The sequence below is a fragment of the Eublepharis macularius genome, chromosome 2 (genome assembly GCF_028583425.1).
Source record: "Eublepharis macularius isolate TG4126 chromosome 2, MPM_Emac_v1.0, whole genome shotgun sequence".
NCBI classification, from domain to species: domain Eukaryota; kingdom Metazoa; phylum Chordata; class Lepidosauria; order Squamata; family Eublepharidae; genus Eublepharis; species Eublepharis macularius.
In genome coordinates, this window is record NC_072791.1 from 5,147,844 (window position 1) to 5,168,643 (window position 20,800).

The 20,800-nt window shown below is 47.7% G+C and overlaps 1 protein-coding gene across 1 annotated transcript in view; it reads left to right on the top strand.

The window, feature by feature from the left end:
• MAP4K5 (mitogen-activated protein kinase kinase kinase kinase 5) overlaps positions 1–20,800 on the top strand; it is a 110,044-nt gene that overhangs the window by 1,959 nt on the left and 87,285 nt on the right. The window contains exon 2 of the mRNA XM_054970520.1: positions 3,502–3,779. Coding sequence (XP_054826495.1) covers positions 3,672–3,779 — 108 coding nt within the window. The 5' untranslated portion in view covers positions 3,502–3,671. The remainder of the gene's footprint in view (positions 1–3,501; positions 3,780–20,800) is intronic.

A 20,800-nucleotide genomic window follows, 5' to 3' on the forward strand; every position in this document is an offset into this window, starting at 1 on the left:
GGCAGGTTTGGTCCTAGTGTGTTTGTGTAATGGAAAAATAGGCCAGTTGAATAGTTGTATTTGGCTGTTGTATTGCTTCTTGAGAATGAGCAGTGTAGTGGTTAGTTGTCAGACTAGGATCTTGGAGAACCAGGTTTGTGCTCCCACTCTGCCACTGGTGGATTTGGGCCCCTCACTCTCCGCCTTACCTACCTTGCAGGGTTGTTGAGAGGACAATAAGGGGCAGGGTGAGCCATTTATGCTGCTCTGGAGCTCCCTAGTAGGTGGGATACGGAGGAGCTAAAAAGATCATTCCTATCTCAAAAGGACATCCACGTTGAGGGTTTGGTCGTTATTAATTTTGAAAGGCAGATCATTAATAGGCTTAAATGGTTCCACTCATTAGGAGCACGAAGCTTTGCGTGGCCACTTTTAGGCCTGTTTTTGCAGCTAGGAGTTTGCTGACTTTTTTAAAAGCTGAGGATCTCCGATTGCTGAACTCGGTGTTTGGTGTTCTGCTCTCACGCAGGGTTCTCATGCAAGTCAGAACCCTGACGATGTTCCAGAAATGACTCTTTGGATTTCTGTTGTTATTAAATTTTCTGGAAGTACTGCACTCTTGTGCAGCCTTGCACTCTTCCATAAAGCACGTTTGCCTCTTTGGTTATGTTTGGGAGGAAAACACTCTTTGCACAGCCGAGGATCAGCCAAACCATTTCTCTTGCAAAACTTTGCTCACCGTGTGAGATTTTCCGCTGGCAAATGTGTGCCTTTTTCTGCTGGAGAATCCGCAGCAGCTTGGATCATGGAAGGCCTGGCCAGTTGGCCCTCCCTCTTTTCCTGACTGTTTCCTCTAGGCTCGTGGCAGAGCGTCTGGGAAAGCGGCTCCTTGAGTCCTGCCCAAAATTTGGAGGATCCTGTCAGCACATCTGTAGAGACACGGGGTGGGGAATGAGTTTGGAGTGTCATGTGGGTGCAGGGCCCTAGGCTGTGTGTGGCACTTGTAAGTTGCGTGGAGAAGAAGAGAGGGTGGGCATTCAGAACCCCATGCCGCATAATCTCTCTGATTGGTTGCTGTGCCGCACAGGAAGAAACTGCAAACGGATCAAGCTAGGATACCAATAACCCAAACCACAGTCCTCCTGGTACCTGGAATCAGGAGAGCTGGCCGCCTGCTGTTGCCTGTCCTAGACCTTGCTGCCGCTCAGACCTGAGTGCCAGCCAGTTCCTTTGGCAGGTATTACTTCTTGAGCTTCTATGTGCGTGCTAAGGCACCAGTCTGGACTCCTGGGTAGATGTGGCATAAAACAACTTAACTATTGTAGCAGTAGTTCTGCTGTTACACGCTCTGTACATTTCTGTGACCTAGATGTCAGAACAGGCTTCTAATCTGTGTTTGCGTTGCGCACTACGATTCCTCCTTGAAGGACGTGCCAATCAACTGCCAGCTTGGCTGGTGCCGTGTTAGAGATACTGAATGCAGCTGATGTGCACGTGGCTGTGCTGATGGGATCTTGACACAGTTGCGCTGATTCTTGTTGGCATAAATTAATCTTAGATGTGACTTTGTGGCACATGCCGTCTTAACTGTACTGCGCAGGTATAGAAAGAGGTGGTGGTGGAGGGTGTCCCCAAGTCATAGCTGACTTACGGCAACCCCTGATGGGGTTTCCATAAGAGACATAAGATAAGTGGTTTGCCATTGCCTGCCTCTGCAACCCTGGTCTTCACTGGGGGTCTCCCATCCAATTACTAACCAAGGCCCACCCTGCTTAGCTTCTGAGATCCAGCAAGATCAGGCTCACCTGGGCTTTCCATGTCAGGGCATAGCAAGAGGTCCTGGGTGCAGAATTCAACGCACTGAGAATCTCAGCTTCCACTAAACAAAGAGCCAAGTTTCCAGCCCTTAAGACCATGATGCTTATCTTGCAGGTATCTTAAATCAGGAAGACCTCAATAGAGTCTAGAACTAGATTCCGTTAAGCCAAAAAATTGGCGTCCATTGGAGTTCAGCCATTATCTGGTATCCCTAAACAATGGGGGGAGTCCATGTGCTTGTGCTCGCAATGATTTTCCCTTGTAGCTTTGTTGCATTTTGCGGTGCTGCCCTCTTCTGTTATGACTTTGAAAGTATTTTAATGATACCTGATCAGATTGGGGGCGCAGGCGGATTTCCGGTGGTTGTGAGCCTTGGGTAGCTCTTTTACTCTTCCAACTACTAGTAAGAGCCAAATAAATTAACACTTTTTAAAAACGGGCAGACGGGCTCTTATAAGGGTAAGTGTGATTGCCAGTCATGGAATTTGGTTTCTTTATTCACAAGGTTAGTTTTAGGTGGGTAGCCGTGTTGGTCTGCAGTAAAATGGCAGGATTTTAATCCAGTGGATCCTCTTATTACTGCAGAACTATGGGTATTTAGCCTGCATAGCCCTGTGCTTGAAGCCGAATGAATAGCTGAAAAGGGAACATGGGGCTTCTCTTCAGGGCTAACATGAAGCTGTCCTTGTGGCCCTATGCAGTGTTGGCTCCGCCCTGAAGCAGGGGGAGGCAGTCCCCACAGGCACCGTTAACAGTGTTGGAGTGGTGAATGCACGTGTCTGATTTGTGGTACCATATCCTGGGATGTTCTCCTGCACAAGCCCTGCTGAATTTCAGCAACGTTCCATTCCATGCAGGGCCGGCGCGTCCATAGAGGCAGGGCCGGCAGCCGCCTTGAGTGCTGAGGCGCCGGAAGGGGTGCCGGAGGTGGGGGCGTGCTATGCGGAGCTGGTGGCGGCAGTGCTGGAGGGCTGGGAAGCCACCCTCGCGCCGCCCCGGCTGCCTGCCACGCCTGGCCTGCAGCTGTTGCAGCCTCCCAGCCCTCCCGTTCGGCTGCCCCGTGGTGCCGCTGCTGCCAGCACGCGCTCCTGGCCGGGCGCAGCATCTGCGGGCCAGGTGCAGCAGGCTGCTGGGGCGGCGTGCGGAGCAACTGAGTGGGACAGCTGAGAGGGTGCATGCATGCTGTCCCAGCTGCCTACTGTGTGACGTCATCATGCAGTCCAGGTGCGCACATGCGTGCTATGTGCGCGTGTGGGGGCAGCAACAGCGCGGAAGCTGCCCCCAGCCTCAGGCGCCAGAAAACCTGGCACCGGGCCTGATTCCATGATGCATGTGAAAGGCACCTCCCTGTTGGTTGACTTGTGTCCCATGTGCATTAGCTGGAAGTGGGCTAGGTTACCAACTCTGAATTGGGAAATGCCTGGAGATTTGGTGGTGGAGCCTGGATAAGACGGGGTTTGGGAAGGGGAGGGATCTCAGCGGGGCATAATACCACAGTCCACCTTCCACAGCAGCCATTTTCTCCAGGGGAACTGATCTCTGTAGTCATGGAGACCAGTTGCCATTCCGGAAGATCTCCAGGCCCCTCCGGGAGGATGGCAACCCTCAGTGAGGCACTCGTATTTTCTCACTCAGACATCAGATTGCCTCAGGACAACTCTTTCCATGTCGGAACCTCACGCAAGTCCCTCTTTTATGTTTTAGGCCTATAGAAAAGCTGGCCGAAGCCATGCGTGTCAACGTCAAGTCTCCTCGCTAGGACCTCCGGGGCACTGCTGACGATCTCGGAGACCTGCGCGCAGGGAAGGAGAGGCAGCCGCGTACCATCCCTGTCCCCCTTTGGGGGGAAGGGAAGGAGAAAGAAGTAGCGGGCAATGGAGCCTCTGACTCGCCCAGTTGGGGATATAATGCGGCGGAACCCTCAGCAAGACTACGAGCTGGTGCAGAGAGTGGGAAGCGGCACGTACGGAGACGTCTACAAGGTGGGAACCCAACAGGGACGTCTCTCGGCAGCCCTGTTGCAACGGGAGGGGCCATTTCTGCTACAAACCCGAAGGCTCTTTTCTTGCTTCCCTCCTTCCCTCCCTTCCTTTGAATCGCTTGGGGTGACTGGGGTGCAGAATGACATTTTTTCCTCCCTGGCATCAGTGGTTGGGGGTATTTGGGGTCAGGGGGATCAGGGCATGGCCAGGCACTCCACCCTGGTTTGGGGGAGCAGTCTTTCCTGCCCCCAACACTTCTTGTTTGTAATGCCAACACTTTGATAGGGAGCCCTCTCACAGATAATCTCTTCCTCCATCTGCCTCTTGTAAGAAAGGCCTCCTGAGACCTTTCAGTTTTGAATGACCTCAGAGGAGGGGATGGCTCTTCTTTATTTATGTGTTTGGCACATTTCTACACCCCCCCCCCTCCAGCGCAAAGCTGCCTGAGGCTGCTCACAATGCATACAAGACCATAAAAAGGTCAACAGCGATTCAGATAACTAAACAACTAAACAGCCACCTATCAGAAGTATCTCAGATTGACAAGAGTAAAATAAAAATGATCAACCAGCAGAACTAAAAAAAAAACCCCAAGGCAACAGTGAAAGCTCTCTAGACGAAGGTCAGTGTAAAACAGTAAAATACCAGTTTAAATAAAACACTGTAGAGTGGCATGTAAGCTATGAGATGGGTGATGAAGTGTTAACCTGGTCAGGAAACACTAGCAACTCTGCTTTACCCTGGGAAGTCTGTTATAGGCCTTTCCTAGCCATTATAAACCCCAGGCAAGATGAATAAGAATGGGAGGGACCTGGGGTGGAATGGGTGTTCCTTGCCTCTTATTCCTACCATTGAGAGATTCAAAGGTTGCCCCCTCTCCACGATATTTTGTGGGGTGGGGGTGGGGGGAGAAATTGGAGTAGCAGGAGCAAGCTACTTTGAGGTAGACCTTGTCTCTTATAAGGAGATATAAGTGCATATGAGCCCAGTCTTTTATATACAGTTCTCCAGTTTTATTCTTCAGGCTGGCCTGTAGTTTTTTTTTTAAAAAATTTAAAAGGCGGGGGGTGTCTTCTCTCTTTCTGATCATCAGACAGTGATAATGGTGTGTGGACCAGGTGGAAAGAACCTGTGTGTGTCTCTTATTCTAACCACATCTGGGACTCCAGCAGCCCTCAAGCCGATGAGTGACCCCACCCATTGGGAGCAGGTTTTTAAACCCCGCAGCCGATCAGGCAAAATGTTGCTGTCTTGACTTGGATTTGATAAATGAGGCTGTTGCTGGAAGGCCCTGGGGGGCTCAGGTGTGATCGTTAGGGGCGGGAGGAAAGTTGCATCAGATGTTTACACTTTAAACAAAATGAAAACTGAACAGGAAGCAAAAAAGGTTGCCTGATCTAGCATTGAGGACAGGGACAATCAGCCCTAGTTAGTTTGGTGGGGGGAGAAGGGAGAGGGAGAGATTTCCCTTTAGAACCTGGGTTTTTGGATTGGGATGGGGGCTATGGAGGTTGAGATCTCCAGGACCATCCAGAATCTGACGAGCCCTAAATGAATGTTCTTCGCAGGACGGCTCTCCTTTCCCTCATTGTGACATGAGTTGTCGACTTTCATTTTGTCTGCTGTGCATAACCCCCACCCCCACCCCCCATTCAGATGTTTGACTTAATTACTTTTGTATCATTGTGTGTTATATGTGATTCTTGGAGGCAGCCTGACTTGGAGCAAAGTCAGGCGGGGAAATTCTGGAAAGTGGGACGCATGCAAGTCGCAGCCCAGTCCCCCTGTGGCAATTTCTCTTGCGCCAGCCTCATTGAAACAAAGAGGAACTAAGTAGGAGCCCAGAGCTTCCTTTCCGTGAGACCTGCCCGACCGATGGATGGACGGTGTGCTGTGCAAATGAGTGGGTGGAGGGTGCTGTGTTGCTTTGGGCACCGAAATTGGGCTCGGTCAGAATACAGCCATAGGCACATGCTAACTGTGGTACTTATGGGTCTAATGTGCATGTAGAGCTGGAAAAATCCCAGACCTTGATTGTCAGGGTTCCTGGGAGGGGTGGGGGGGATCCTTGTTGCTTCTTCTAACAGCGACCTTGATGGTCCTATGCCTGTCAGATGGGGGCATGTATATTTGGAGGACACCCCAGAAAATATTTATGAATTGTATTGAATAGAAAGGATTCTGCCCCCAACAGCCTGAGTGCTGGGGAAGCTTGTGGCTTACCTGGAGTGAATCTGGAGTGTAGTGTGTCGGTTATCAGTCAGTCAGCTTTTTAATCCCTTTGGTTTTTTTTAAAGAACTGAAAGGAAGGGAAAGCTTGCCAGCTCAAGCCTCGAAGAGGTTAGTATCCTGGAAAGGGTAGGTTAGGGTTGGGGGGCTGACTTGCCATCTGTGGATGCTTTATGGACTCTGGCTGCCTTAAAGGCAAGAGTCCTGATGAGGAAATTGATGCGCTGCTGCCAATTTTAAATAAAAACCTCCCAGACTTTTTTCATATTTTTTGTTTTTTTAAAACAGATCAAGGGGTACAGAAAGGAAAGGAGGTGAAAGGTAAAGGTAGTCCCCTGTGCAAGCAGCGAGTCATTACTGACCCATGGGGCACGTCACATCACAACGTTTTCTTGGCAGATTTTTACAGGGTGGTTTGCCATTGCCTTCCCCAGTCATCTACACTTTACCCCCAGGAAACTGGGTACTCATTTTACCAACTTCGGAAGGATGGAAGGCTGAGTCAGCCTTGAGCTGTCTACTTGAACCCAGCTTCCGCCAGGATCAAGCTCAGGTCGTGAGCAGAGTTTGGGCTGCAGTGCTGCAACTTACCACTCTTGGAAAAATTAAAGATTAAACGTTACAAGGACTATCAAAATACAGAGGAGTTAGCCGTGTTAGTCTGTAGTTGCAAAATAGTAAAGAGTCCAGTAGCATCTTTAAGACTAACCAACTTTATTGTAGCATAAGCTTTCGAGAACCACAGTTCTCTTCGTCAGATACAGTACCCTCCATGCATCTGACAAAGAGAGCTGTGGTTCTTGAAAGCTTATGCTCCAATAAAGTTGGTTAGTCTTAAAGATGCTAGTGGACTCTTTACTATTTATCAAAATACAGTGGCCATATAGCATTTAAAATATCGTTTTAGAGTACACAACACAAACAAAACCTAAGCGTATTTCCTCTCTTCATCCTAAATAACCTTGCTATTAAATTCACCAATGATTAATAAACTATATAGTCGAGTTAACTTAAATTTAAAAAGTATTTAACATTAACTGGGGTTGCCATAAGTCAACTCTGACTTGAGGGCACTCTCCACCACCAGTTATATAATTTTAACATTGTGTCTATACAGGGGTCATTTTGTAGAAAAAGAGCTGGAGGAACTCATTAGCATAACTCATTAGCATATGCCATGCCCCTTGGCATCACTGGAAGTGTGTCATTAGCATAACCGATTTGCATATGCCACACCCCCCGACATCACCTATCCTGGCTGTTTTGGACCCAATCCTGGCCATTCAGGTCCGAAATTGGGCCCAAAATAGCAAAAAGGGGCTGAAAATGGCCGAAAAGGGGCCCAAAATGGTCAGGATCGGGCTGCTGAGTGGGAGAGTGATGCACCACCCATCAGAGGCCCGATCTGGGCTGTTCCGGCCCCAATCTAGGCTGAACCGGGCCCCAAATGTCAGGTGGGCGGGGCCACCTGACGTGACCTCTTTGGGGAACTGCTGGAACTGCGTTCCTGCGTGTTCCCTCTTGAAATGAGCCCTGTGTGTGTGTGTGTGTGTGTGTGTGTGTGTGTGTGTGTGTGTGTGTACACACATTATATTATATACATACATACATACATACATACATACATACATACATGTATTTTACAATTATTATAGTGAAGAAAAGTTAAGATTACTATGGTGAAGAAAGGTTAAGATACCTCCTTGACAATAAAAGGAGCTTGTGCCAAAGGGAGCAAGGCAGGGTTAAAATGTTTTACTAAATAAATAAATAAATAGTACTTTTGAGTGGGGAAAGAGAAATAAGGGTTGGGGATGTGTGCTGTGTGGATTCCCCAAGCTGGGTCTCCTTTCCCAATTGTCCCAAACGTCACTAGGAGGAAGAGACCCAATTGTCCCATCCTCCTCTCCCCCAACTGTCCCCTCCCCTCCTCCTCTCCCCCAACTGTCCCCTCCCCTCCTCCTCTCCCTCAACGGTCCCCTCCTGCTCTCCCCCAACGGTCCCCTCCTGCTCTCCCCAACGGTCCCCTCCTCCTGCTCTCCCCCAGCTGTCCCCTCCTCCTGCTTTGTGCCCCTTGGGTTCCGGGCTTTCCCGTGCACTTCGCTTCGAATCTCAGCAGTCAGGACAATTGCACTGTAATGCCAGACTGAAAGTTGGGGCAACACGAGCAGGAAGTTACGGGTATAGCCCCAGAGCTCAGCAGTGTCACGTTGTGCTGTTGGGTGGGTGGGTGGGGGGTGTTCCCTAATACTTAACCCCAGTGTTTTTTTGTGGGTCCCCAACATGTTATTTTTCCAGAACTGTGTCACTTTTTAGAACTGTCTTGTTGATATGCCTTAAAATGGCCGTGGAGGAATTGTGATCAGGAGATTGGCTGCGTTTCTAAGGCAACATTCCTGTTCTGAAATGGTTGCCATCAGAAGATGAGAGGGCCTGATGTTGCTCCTAAAAAACATACGTGTGTGAGCGGAATCTCTGCATGAATATCTAGATTGGTGAACCATTGAGGCTCAGGGCAAATCAGTAAAGCCCCTCGGCTAGGCTGTGTACCGACTGTGCATCGGTGCACAACCAAGCAGGGAAGCGGAATGCAGGCATCCCCGTTCAGTAGCCTCCGCAAGGCCAAATAAACCTTGATGGCAACCAGAGTGTGTTCAGTTTTCTGCTCCTGCAGAGGATCGCTCCATGAACGTTCAGAGTAAATGCATTGCAAGCGACGGAATGAGTCAGCATTTAAATCTAGGTTGATGCGCTTTAGTCACTTAATTTATTCAATAGACAGCCCTTTAGAGCTGTATGGATTTATTGCTGTTGTACTGTGGAAATGTGGTATCTAGTACAAATTGCTATTCTAGCTTGGGCGTGTCCTCTTTCTAGTATAAAAATGAACTCTGTTTATAATAAAGTTAGCAGGCAGATGGGACAGGACCCTTTTGGTTGTGGCCCCTGATTGTGTAAGCCCTTGTCCCCTGAAGTTCATCCAGACTCCTCTCTTTTGGCCTCCTGCCACGCCTTTAAGTCTAGATCCTTTTTTTGCACTGATGCTCTCTGTTTTTATTCCTATTGGCCAAGGCTGTTATTAATGCTTTGTTTTAATTGTGTTGATAACTATGGGATTATTCTTTATGCTGTGAGCCACCGTAAATGTTTGAAAATAGTAGATGGGTGCTTCTTGTGATTCCAAGAACTCCAAGGTGGTCATAACCTTCTGAAATCAGCTTCAGCAGAACTATAAATGAAAGTGTCAGGCTCTGCTAGTTAGATCCCCAGATACTTCACTGCAGACACTCCTAGAGTGCAGTTAAAGTTTCTTTCTTAGAGATCCATCCGTATCAGTGCACTCAGACTACAGCATTGGCAGAAGTGACGGAAAGGGGGAAAGCAATGTTAGTTATAGGGCAAGGTTCCCGCCCTGGGATAGGGACTGTTAGAATTAGGCGCACAGGGCCTAGACAGTTGGATGGAGTAGGGGGTAGGGGAAGACAAGGATGAGCTCATTCCATGTCTCAAGAAGATAGAGCTCCCACCGGCACTCCAAGGACACTTTCCCAGGCCAGTCGAGAAAATGAAAGTAGCTACCTGCAAGATAAGCGATTCGCAGCTACACAGTTAGCTACACAGATATTCCTCCACACATTCTCAGAGGGCCAGAGTGCAATAGACATACGTGGCTGATAAGTAGGGCACATCTGACAGAAAGCAACAAAATACGTGGAGCCCCCCCTCTCCCCGGCAAGCTTCCAGCTATTTTAGCTGCAGTGATGAAGGTAGCAGTGAATAACTTTTTGGAAATCGGTGGGAAGTTGAACAGGGTTGAGGTCTGATTCTTACAGTAGCTTTAGGGTGTGATGGCCCGTTGCTTCTTGCCTCATTCCAATAATGATAGAGCTGCAGGGCAGATCTGGGGTAGGGGCAGTTCTCATAACCCCATTGCCCCCCAGGTCACTTCGGTCAAGCTCAGCCCCCTGTCCCTTCCTAGTGGCAAGTAGAGGTCCGTTCCTGAGACGTATGAAGCTACTCTGTCCCAAATCTGATCCCAGGCCCATTTAGGTCAGTGTTTGTTTATTTATGTCATTTATAGTCCGCCTTTCTCACTGAGACTCAAGGCGGATTACACAGTATGAGATTAGTACAATCAGTATCAAGTACATTTCAATACAGTATCAGGGACATTTCCATAAACAATGCCATAGGGTAAATAGGTACAAGTTTAAAAGATGGGCTGCTGCTGACTTCACCCGTGTGCAGCCTGGCACCTGCAGGAGACCCTGTTCGGATGAGCGAAGCTGCCGTGGAGGAACATAGGGAGGGAGGCGGTCCCGTAGGTGTATTAGGTAGGTAGGTGTTATTTCCTACTTCCCATTATCCTGTTCCTGGAGATGCCAAGGACCAAACCTTCTCCGTGCAAAGCCTTTGTCTTCTGTGTTACTTTATGCAGAGAAGCAGGCCTATGCTAATTTGCAGAATTAATTCATATAAAAGGAGTTGGTTTCTCCATGGCATAAAAATTGAATTTTTGTGGCAGTTGGGCCTGCCCTTAGATAATTGGCTTGTGATAATATTTCATATTTGCTCAGATTTTTGTTACATTTTTGTTTTGGCATGATTCAGTATGAGTTTGATTTAATTTTTTTAATCAGTGTGTGTGTATATATGTGCATATATAAATAAGTCCAGCCTTTGTAATATTTTTCAGCCAAGTGATAGGCAGAGGAAAGTATCTCTCCTCCTTGCTGCTTCTTCCCAGTGCAACAAGCTCTAGCAAGAGATTCCTAGCCAAAGATTGCTATTGTCTGTATATCTGACCTGCTTAAAGAAGGTGAGGGTATATTTATCTATCTCTTGTGGGAACCTGGCATTTATAGTGCCTGATTAAAAAGACACAGGTTTATCCTGGGGTTAAGATAGAATAGCTTGCAGGAGGGCGAATCAGATTAAGGCCAACCTTTGGTGGCAGCAGGTTGGCATTGCATTTGGAATATTCTGTGGATCTTGAGGTTGGATCCAGACTCAGTGGGCAGTTTCTACCCCCACCTCCTCTGCAGACCCACGTCATGATGTTCTGCAGGGTCTCATATCCCCCTTGAGCAGCGTTTCGCAGAGATCTGTGGGATGCAAGGAGAGGCGAGGGGCAGGCAAGCTCAGTTCTGCTGATGGAAAATTTAGTCTGGATCCAGCCCTTTGTTTTGTGCCCATCCAGAAGTGAAGGAATCTACATCTTAGTTCGCAAGCAGTCCTGTGGCTATTTTGATTCCGGATTTGTAGCTTGTGAAGGTGTCGTGAAGGCCCCTTGCTTTTCCTGGCGCTGTCTTCTACTGAGTAGAACTCAGAATTCCCTTGCTGTCCGCCGCCTTAAGCAGAGAGGAGTATTTCCTGGCAGGAAAACATAGCAAGCTGGTAGTTTGGCCAGCAGGATACATAGAATATTATCTAGTGTGGAAGATGTACAAGGATAAGGAGGCTGAGTGGGATGGAACGAGCCAGTCGGGGTAATGGTTGGTTGTTTCTGAGATTAACAGTTGGTTGATTCCGAGGTTGACGAGAGCTGCCATAGCGGAGCGTGAGCTCTGAGCTGGGAAACCGTCAGTTAGAGCAGTGCTTGAGCTGTGAACTCACTAGCTGGTCTGAAGGCCTAAAACCACGGTTCTCTCAGTTCCCCTTCCCTACATCTGTAGTAGGGGAAAGATAGTAATATTGATCTACTTTATAAAGCTATATGTCTACTTTATAAAGATTGCCAGGAATGCTGAGAATGATGGCATGGGTGCTAACAGTTAGAAGGACTGGATGGCCTCGCTTGAGAATGCGGATGCTGTTCGGACTGGGGGCGGGGGGGGGGGGGGAGGATGAGGGCTGCTTGAGGCTCACCCAGGCACTGTCAAGCTAACTACATGTACTGTAGCTAACTTCCCGAAACTCTAATTTACAATACCCCTCCCACTCTGCCTGGATTATAAGGACCCTTTTTTCTCATTCTCTTATCTGATGAAGGGGGCTCTGACTCTCGAAAGCTCGTACTGTGGAAATCTAATTGGTCTTTAAGGTGCTACTAGACCTGAATCTTGCTCTTCAGCTACAGACTAACATAGCTACCTGCCTGAAATCATTCACCGGTGTTTCATTATAGAGGTCCCTGGAACCTGATTGTGCCTCTGGTCTTCAGAGAGTCAAATTGAGCGGAGACGTTGGAAATGTTTGCTTCGGGGCAGGTGTCTCGGTGCAGCGCCGGCACAGTCCTTCAAGGTCCTCAACGCAGCCTCAAACCAGATCCTAGAGTGCAAAATTATTTCACAGTTGTCTGCACATTGCAGGAGGGAGTTGTATCCAGTTTGGTGTAGTGGTTAAGAGCGGCGGGACTCTAATCTGGAGAACCGGGTTTGATTCCCCACTTGTAGCCAGCTGGGGGACCTTGGGTCAGTCACAGCTCTCTTAGAGCTCTCTCAGCCCTACCCACCTCACAGGGTGATTGCTGTGGGGATAAAGATAGCATACTTTGTAAACTGCTCTGAGTGGGTGTTAAGTTGTCCTGAAGGGCGGTATATAAATTGAATGTTGTTGTTATTATTCTGGAAAATGTGTATGCTGCCCCTCTAGACCTGCTCAAGACCCAGTTTGGTGTAGTGCTTAAAAGCACAGGACTCTAATCTGGAGAACCGGGTTTGATTCCTCACTCTTCCACTTGAAGCCAGCTGGGTGACCTTGGGTCAGTCACAGCTTCTAGGAGCTCTCTCAACCCCATCCACCTCACATAGTGATTGTTGTTGTGGGGATAATAATGACATACTTTGTAAACCACTCTGAGTCGGTGTTAAGTCATCTTGAAGGGTGGTATATAAATCGAATGTTATCATTTTTATTATTTATTAAGTCAGCGTACATCAATAAAAGCCAGCCTGACTCAGATCTGGGAGACCCGGGTTCAAATCCCTGCTCTGCTATGGAAGCTTGCTGGGTAATCCTATTTCCCAGTTGCCCATCACAATCTCTCGGCCTAACCTACTTCACAGGATTGTTGTTGTGAGGATAAAAATGGAGGAGATGACAATGGTGTAAGCTGCTTTGGGTCCACATTTGGGGAGAAAGGTGTGGTATAAATGCAGTAAAGAAATAAAACCAAGCACACAATAAAAACGAATCATAACAATTTAAAGTATAATAAACTAATCCAAGTCAATAATAAATCCAAACCGATAAAAAGTTGCACAGTCGAAAAAGCACATAAAATAGGCCTGTCTAAAACCATCCTCAGACTAGAAGCAGATCACTGGTAGCAAAAAAGAAAAGAAAAGATTAAATGGTAGCAAAAAAAGAGAGAGGGGGAGGGAGAGAGAGAGAGAGAGGTGAAATTCCTTAGTTAAGATCCTGGGGAAAGAGAAATGTTTTGGCCTGGCACCTAAAATAAAGGAAATGAGGTATCGGGGGACCCTCAGGAGGAGGAGGGCAATCCAGAGGCGTGGTGCCACCACCAGAGAAGCCCTTTCTCGTCACCACTTCCCCCACCTCTGCAGACAGAAGCATAGAGAGCAGATCTTGAGAAGAGTATTTCAAGCGACAGGCTGAATAATATGGAATTTCACAAATTAATAATAATAACAACAACAGCAGCAGCATTTGATTGATATGCTGCTCCTCAGGACAACGTAATGCCCTTTCAGAGCAGTTTACAAAGTGTGTTGTTATTATCCTCATGACAATCACCCTGTCGGGTGGGTGGGGCTGAGAGAGCTCCAAGAGAGCTGTGACTGACCCAAGATCACCCAGCTGGCTTCAAGCGGAGGAGTGGGGAATCAAACCCGGTCCTCCAGGTTAGAGTCCTGCCACTCTTAACCGCTACACCAAACTTGCATTCATAGTAGGTAAGTTCCACTAAAATCAGTGAGACGACTCATGAGCTAATTTGCAGAGTTGCATTTTGATGGCAAACGACTCGTCACATCAGCCCTTTCTTCCTAAATAATCTCTTCTACACAGACTGGATCTAGCCCATCACAGGCAAAGTATGACGCAGGGCCACCCCCTTTGATTATATCACCACTCCTTTGCCATCTTTCTCCCGATCAGGCCAGCAGGCTGTCTTAGTGATGGGCCTCCATTGGACAGGCCCGTATTTCTGCAACCTGGACATTTTCCGTTATGGTGTCATCTTGGCTTGTGATTCTCATTTTCAAGGCTGATGACCCTGTAGTTTGGTCTGCTGGCTGCTGAGGATTTGTTTTCATGCTGTGGGTACTTCTGTTGTGGGCCGCTCTGAACTGGGGGAAGAGCAGGACAGGAATGCTTCAATAAGCAAGTGAACTTCTCACAAAGACCTGGATGAATGTGAGGAGTTGCTCTTCCAGGCTAGATCCCTTACTGGTGGCATCTCCAGACTCATCTGGAGGCTGGATCCAAGCTAGCTGGCGCCAGTGCATTGAGACATTTGATACGATCCGGTGGTGAATGTGTCAGTCCAGTATTGCAGAAGCCCGAGTTCAGATCTCCACGTCATGAAGTTCACCGGATAACCTCAGGCCAGTAACATTCTCACCACCTGACCTACCTCACAGGGTGGTTGTGAGAATGAAACTGGGTAAACTCCCTGTATGCTCCCTACCTGGTGGGATAGAAATGCAAGCGGCTATAATCTAGTTTACTGAGGATTGCCCTTCAGAAGTTGAGCACCAAGCGCTTGTATTCTGCTGCTGTTCTCAGACAGATGCTTGATGTAGCCCCGAAGCAGCAGGGTATGGCGGGGGGGGGGGCAGGGAGGCTTATGGTATCAATGAGAGATACAGAGCAGTCACCCACCAGGCAGATATTTTCAAGGGTTCATCAACTTCTGGCATATTGGGTGTTTAGATTGACTTTTGTTGTGAACTATTAAGCTCCCAAATTACAAGCAGTGAACCAGATTTACTGGCATTAGTGTAAAAATAAAAACTTCTCTGTAAAATAGGAAGAGACAGGAGAGTGTGGCTGTTCAGAGAGTAGATAAGCATTTTCCATCAACCACTGAACGTAACAGGAGCTGTCTTTGCTCATTAGGGTTTCCCGAAAGCCCTACCACAGACCTGTCCTGTGCGATTAGAGTGCGCGTCTCTGGGACATCACGTCAGGAGCGTCGCCGCAACAGCTTTCGTCATAGTAGCCCTGCATTGAATGCCTGGAGGGACGTTAGCCACGAAGCCTTGAGGTGTGGGTTCAAGTTGTCCACGTGCTCAGGAGGTGGAAGTGGGTAGATCCGGATTGTCATTTGATGTACAGCCTGTGAGGACAGGAAAATCCAGAGGGTGTGTTTTGGCCACTTCCATTTGCTAACCTGTTAGCAATCGGACACATGGATCACTAAAGTGAGAATCTTGGCAGGATTGGGGGCAGAGCTGGATGGTGCATGGGAGAAGATCTATGGAAAGGGTGTGTGTGCGTGCCTGCGGGAAAGCAGAATCAGTTGCTGGGTGGGAAGTCCGTCTGCTGAACCTGGGGTGAGGAAACAGGTAGCCCAAATGACCGACAGCGTCTGGGGATGCCGGAGGACAGGAAGAGCATTTGAGGATAAACAGGGGCCTCAAGTAGGCTAGAGAATCGGTCAATCTGATGAAGAGAGCTGTGGCTCTTGAAAGCTTACGCTACAATAAAGTTGGTTAGTCTTAAAGGGGCAACTGGACTCTTTACTATTTTGCTCCACTGAGGCTGGATTTTGCTGTGGCCTGGACCTGACGCAGAAGAAATGGCTAGCCAGGCGTGGTGGAAAATGATACTGGGTAGAGGATAAGGTGGGTTGAACCTTGCTGGTGCCATGGGAGATATGACTGTCCCTACTTTGTCTGCTATGCAGCCTGGAGGAGCTTCCCCCAGAGGTGCTATTGGACAGGTTTGGAGGCTCTCGATTCCCGTTCTAGCCACCGTGGCTGCATTTGCTGCAGATTTGAGAAGCCTATTGCCAAGTGCGGAGCAGCCTTGTTCTTGGCTGCATGATCAGTGAGAGGTGGGTGGAGAGAGCCAGCTGTTGGCTTTCAGCCTCTGACTTTCCCTTGGAATGCAGCACATCAGATCAGGAGAGCTCTTCCTATGTGGATCCTGTCCTTCAGAGGACATCGGAGCGTCACCTCTTGGGTTCGTAGGCTGTTCCCCTTCTAGCATTGACGCTGGGCCTGTGTCCCTCCTCTTCAGACATGGTGGTACTGTATCAGGTACCTTTGACTGCTCTGTGGGCTTGGAATGACTGAATGTGCCAACAGACCGCTGTTTGCCAGCTTAACCCTTAGAGTGTGGTGTTGGGCACAAATTCCAGCTACTTAGGAATTGTCACTTTCATTAAAAAATGGTCAGTCCCATTCTTTGGGTTTCAGCGAGATGCTGGACATGTGTGTAGCGGACTAGGAATTTAAGCATTGGTCTCGAATAGCTGTTGAACTTGTTTTTGTGTAAACATGCCAGGAGTCGTGCTGTTGGAACTGAAAATAGCCCCCCCTAGATCTGCCCATGTATTCTTCCTAGAGAGGTAGAGCATTTTGCTTAGGACTAGGGTGTGGCCTTGGTTCCAGCAGGCCTCACTTGGTGGCCTTGGGCGTCTTGGAGTCTCAGTTACCCATCTGTAAAATAATGAAATGCAGAAGGTGGTTGTGAGAATGAATGGCTTGTGCATTGCACAATACTTTGGTTGTTACATAAATGCAGCTAATAATAACGTCGTCTTGGTTGGCTTCTCCTCTGCCATCCCCTGCAGTGTTTACGGGCTTCTTGGATGTGTGCTGGGCGGGTAGTCTGTGCCAGAAGGGGCATTACTTGTGGCTCGGTCATGTCATCTCAGCTGGCCTATCAGCACTAGCCACACCCCTTCCTTTTCAGCTGGGCTGCCTGGGAATTCCCCGTCTGAGCTTTGTCCAGGGAGGTCCTTCTCAACAGGAAGTGACCCCATGTAAAAAATAAGTTTCTAGATCTTATGGCCGCAGAGATGATTTGCAAGCGTGCCTTGTGCAATTCTCTAAACAGTGAGCAGATTTTCCTGTGGTGGTCCATCAGGGCTCTGCATCCTTTGCTTCTTTCTGCCTGTGTGTGGTTCGAAGGAATCAACTTTTGGCCTAAGCAGGCCGACAATTGATGTAGCACCATGGCTAGGAGACTGAGTGGCAAGGCAGAGAGTCCCTGGTTGGAATCTTTGATGTGCCATCAACGCACTACATGAGCCTAGGCACCATCCAGGGTTTGAAGCTAGGCAGCAAACGCTGGTTCAGAAGGAAACGGGTTAGCCATAAGTGGGGTGAACAAGCATGCCCATGTAAAGTGGTAAAGGCTGGCTAGAGAAATTAATGCTGCAGAGGGAAGGGGTGAGGAGAGGGGGGGGGTCCATGCAGTCCCACAATGCATTTCTCGTGCATAACCATGGCCAGAAATGTTGCCCTAAGATACCTTTTTGGTTTCTACCCAAGTCATTGAAAGCCATCACGGTGGTTCACTCCTTGGTGGTTTGGTTTTTACCGTGATTCTCTCTCCCTATATCAAGACATTGCGAGAGTCAACCCTTTTTATTTGTCTTTGTCCTGTAGCTTAGTTTTGCTGGCCAAGAGTAAAACATGGAACTCTTCTCTTTTGCTGCTGTCCGGACACCTTAATGCATGCAGCAAAGACGTTCCTGGAGTACTGGGTTGGAGATGTTTGGATTTTTACTCCCTGTAGCTTTGAAAGAGATAGATTAAAAGGGGAACAGCTACACTGCAGGGGTGATACGGTGTCCAACACGGGTGTCGAGGCATTGGCAGGCTCAGTATGGAGAAGGGCGGGAAAAAGACTTTTGATCCATTGTTCTTTTTTGAAAGCTGTACATACGGTGTTTATTTTTTGTTTGCTGAGAAGAAGCAATAATCCTTTATCGAAGAAGAAGGAACGTTTACTTGGGGGTAGGCTGAATGACTTGAGAGGACAGAGCTGTGTTTGTATTCTTCATTTCCTTTTTTGTAGTTAATACCAAAGCATGTGGAGAAGGCCAAAATGACATGCTTCACTTTTTTCGAAAAAACAGTGATAGATGTTTAGGCTGCATTCCTAAACTCAGCTGACCCCAGCTGGCCTCGTCTGTGTAAACATACATAGGAACGGACCGATAGTTTTGGGGTATGAATGCAAGACAGTCTGCATTGGCCTGTTATGGGAATCCAGCAGAGTCAAAGGAATGTCAGCTCTGCAAAACAAAGTCTTAAAACCCTTTCCGCCCTCCTTGATAAGCATGCACGCTCATTATTTGAAAGCTGCAAGATCTAGCAGTTACTTACAGGTTGTGAATGTGCCATTACTTATCCAACACCACAGACAGACGTCTCAGAGCACCTTGAATGCAATGTGTTCTAGTGGAGCCTTTCTCACATTCAGCTGCAAATCATGTTGTGAAACCAAATTAAAAGCCCTCAAAGCGATAGTACAGGCACATGTATGAGCTATGTGCAAGCGACTTGAATCTGAAATTTGGACCTAATGTAGAGATTCAGGTGACGCACATGCATGTTTTACCTAAGTTGCAGTGCGCCGCAGCCTCCTGCTTCATGCTCTGTGAAGAGGGGGTGAAATTGTGCAGGGCTGGGAGAAGGACTTGCCATAACAGCTGTGGTGTTTGGTCCATGGAGCCCAAGGGATGCTGGGATGATGGCTGTTCCCACACAAACGTTTTCCTTTGTCTTCGCTTCCTTACAGAAGCCACGTGATACCATCCTCTATTCATCCTGTTTCTTTGTCATCTCTCCACCCTCACCAACTTGCTGCAATATTTCCCCAGCCTGGTTTGTTACCATCTTTTCGGAAGGGTGTCTCTGAACTCTGTGTGGATAGGAAGCTGCACATTTTTTCAGGATCTTCTCATGTTGGTGCCATTTTCGTTGCCTCAGCCCCCAACCCCCCCACACCAAAGGGCTTTTTCATGCTTTTTTTTTTTAAAAACCCCAGGAATTAGTACATCTCTGTAGCACAGTTGTCATGCTGTCTATTGCCATGACCTAGTTCCCTGCTTTTATGCTCTTAAAAAAAAGTCTCTTGCCCTTTTTGTTGTGGAGTTATAACATGAATTGTGCATCCTGAATCTTTCCCCTTATATCTTTGCAATGAGTAGGGCTAGAGTCTTTTTAAAAAATGAAAGCTGTGACCTACTAAGACTGTAGCAATAGATCTCTTTGATGTTATTGTGCTGTCATGCTCTGTGAATTACCATTTTGTTGATGTCCAGAAAAGCCCTCTAGTGGTGCAGATGGGAAATGGTGGCCCTAGTCTTGGAAAACTTCCATGTAGACATTCTGTTACGAATAGAGCCAGTTTGGTGTAGTGGTTAGGAGAGCCAGTTTGGTGTAGTGGTTAGGAGCGTGGGACTCTAATCTGGAGAGCCGGGTTTGATTCCCCACTGCTCCACTTGAAGCCAGCTGGGTGACCTTGGGCTAGTCACAGCTTCTAGGAGCTCTCTCAGCCCCACCCACCTCACAGGGGTTTTGTTGTGGGGATAATTATGACATACTTTGTAAACTGCTCTGAGTGGGCATTAAGTTGTCCTGAAGGGTGGTATATAAATCGAATGTTGTTGTTGTTAATATGAATGCAAATGCAGAGGCAATGAGAGCGACTCTGAGAATTGTCACTGTGTGGAAGCAGCCTCTGTTAAAATTGCAACTCCCAAACCTTTAAATTCTGAGAGCTGGGAGATGTAGCAATAAGACTAGTAAAAGGATCTTGCCGATCTGTTGTGTGAGTTGCGTCCAGCTTGGAACAGGTCCCTCGCCTGGATGCTTGTTGTGCATTGGAATTGTCTCCAGATGGGAAGTTCTGCAAAAATTAGTTATAATTTGTTCTGGGTTCTCCCCCACTTTTAGGTCGTAAACAATTAATCTAGCTGTGGGTAATGGCAAGCAGGCTAGGAAAAATCTTTGTGAACTGATCACTTGTATAGACCTAGTTGCAGATCTGACTTGGAAAGTCTTGTTTTGTTTGTTAATCACATGGGTGTTTGGATGATGAAAAACTAGAAACGCAGCTCCATTTATCACATTGACTGTTAAAACACTCAGCAGTTACTCTGAGGGATGGAAAGAACATTTGCTAAAGATACATCAAGGTACGTAGTGTGAAGAACTCAATGAACGTGTCAGCTCAGTGTGAGGCAGTAGTGAAAAAAGGTACACTTGATGCTAGGGGTTATTAGGAAAAGGGCTGAAAAGGCTGTGGCTGGTATCATAATTCCTTGAATAGATTGTGCCGCAACTGCATTTAGAATACTTCGTATTGTTCTGATTGCCGCATTGGAATTCAGCCATGTTGGAGATAGTTTCAGGTGATTAGCTGAGGTGGTGTGTATTAGAAGAGCAAGATCTGGGTCCAGTAGCACCTTAAAGACCAACTAGATTTCCAGGATCGAAAAGAGTCCAGTAGCACCTTTAAGACTAACCAACTTTATTGTAGTGTAAGCTTTCGAGAACCACAGCTCTCTTCGCCAGATGCAGTACCCTCCATGCATCTGGCAAAGAGAACTGCGATTCTCGAAAGCTTATGCTGCAGTAAAGTTGGTTAGTCTTAAAGGTGCTACTGGACTCATTTTGATTTTGCTACTACAGACGAACACGGCTAACTCCTCTGGATCTAGATTTCCAGGGTTGGTCTTTGAGGTGCTCCCGGACCGGAATCTCCTTCAGCCAAGATGGAAGAGATGTTGGTTAGGAAAGCTTTGTTGCCAGCATTAGATGTATTACATGTCTTGGGGATGTTCTTAGACCCAGCCCTGCAATGGAGAAGTTGACCGGTGCTATCGCTATGAACAGATCTTTTTTCTGTGCCGGAGTGGTGTA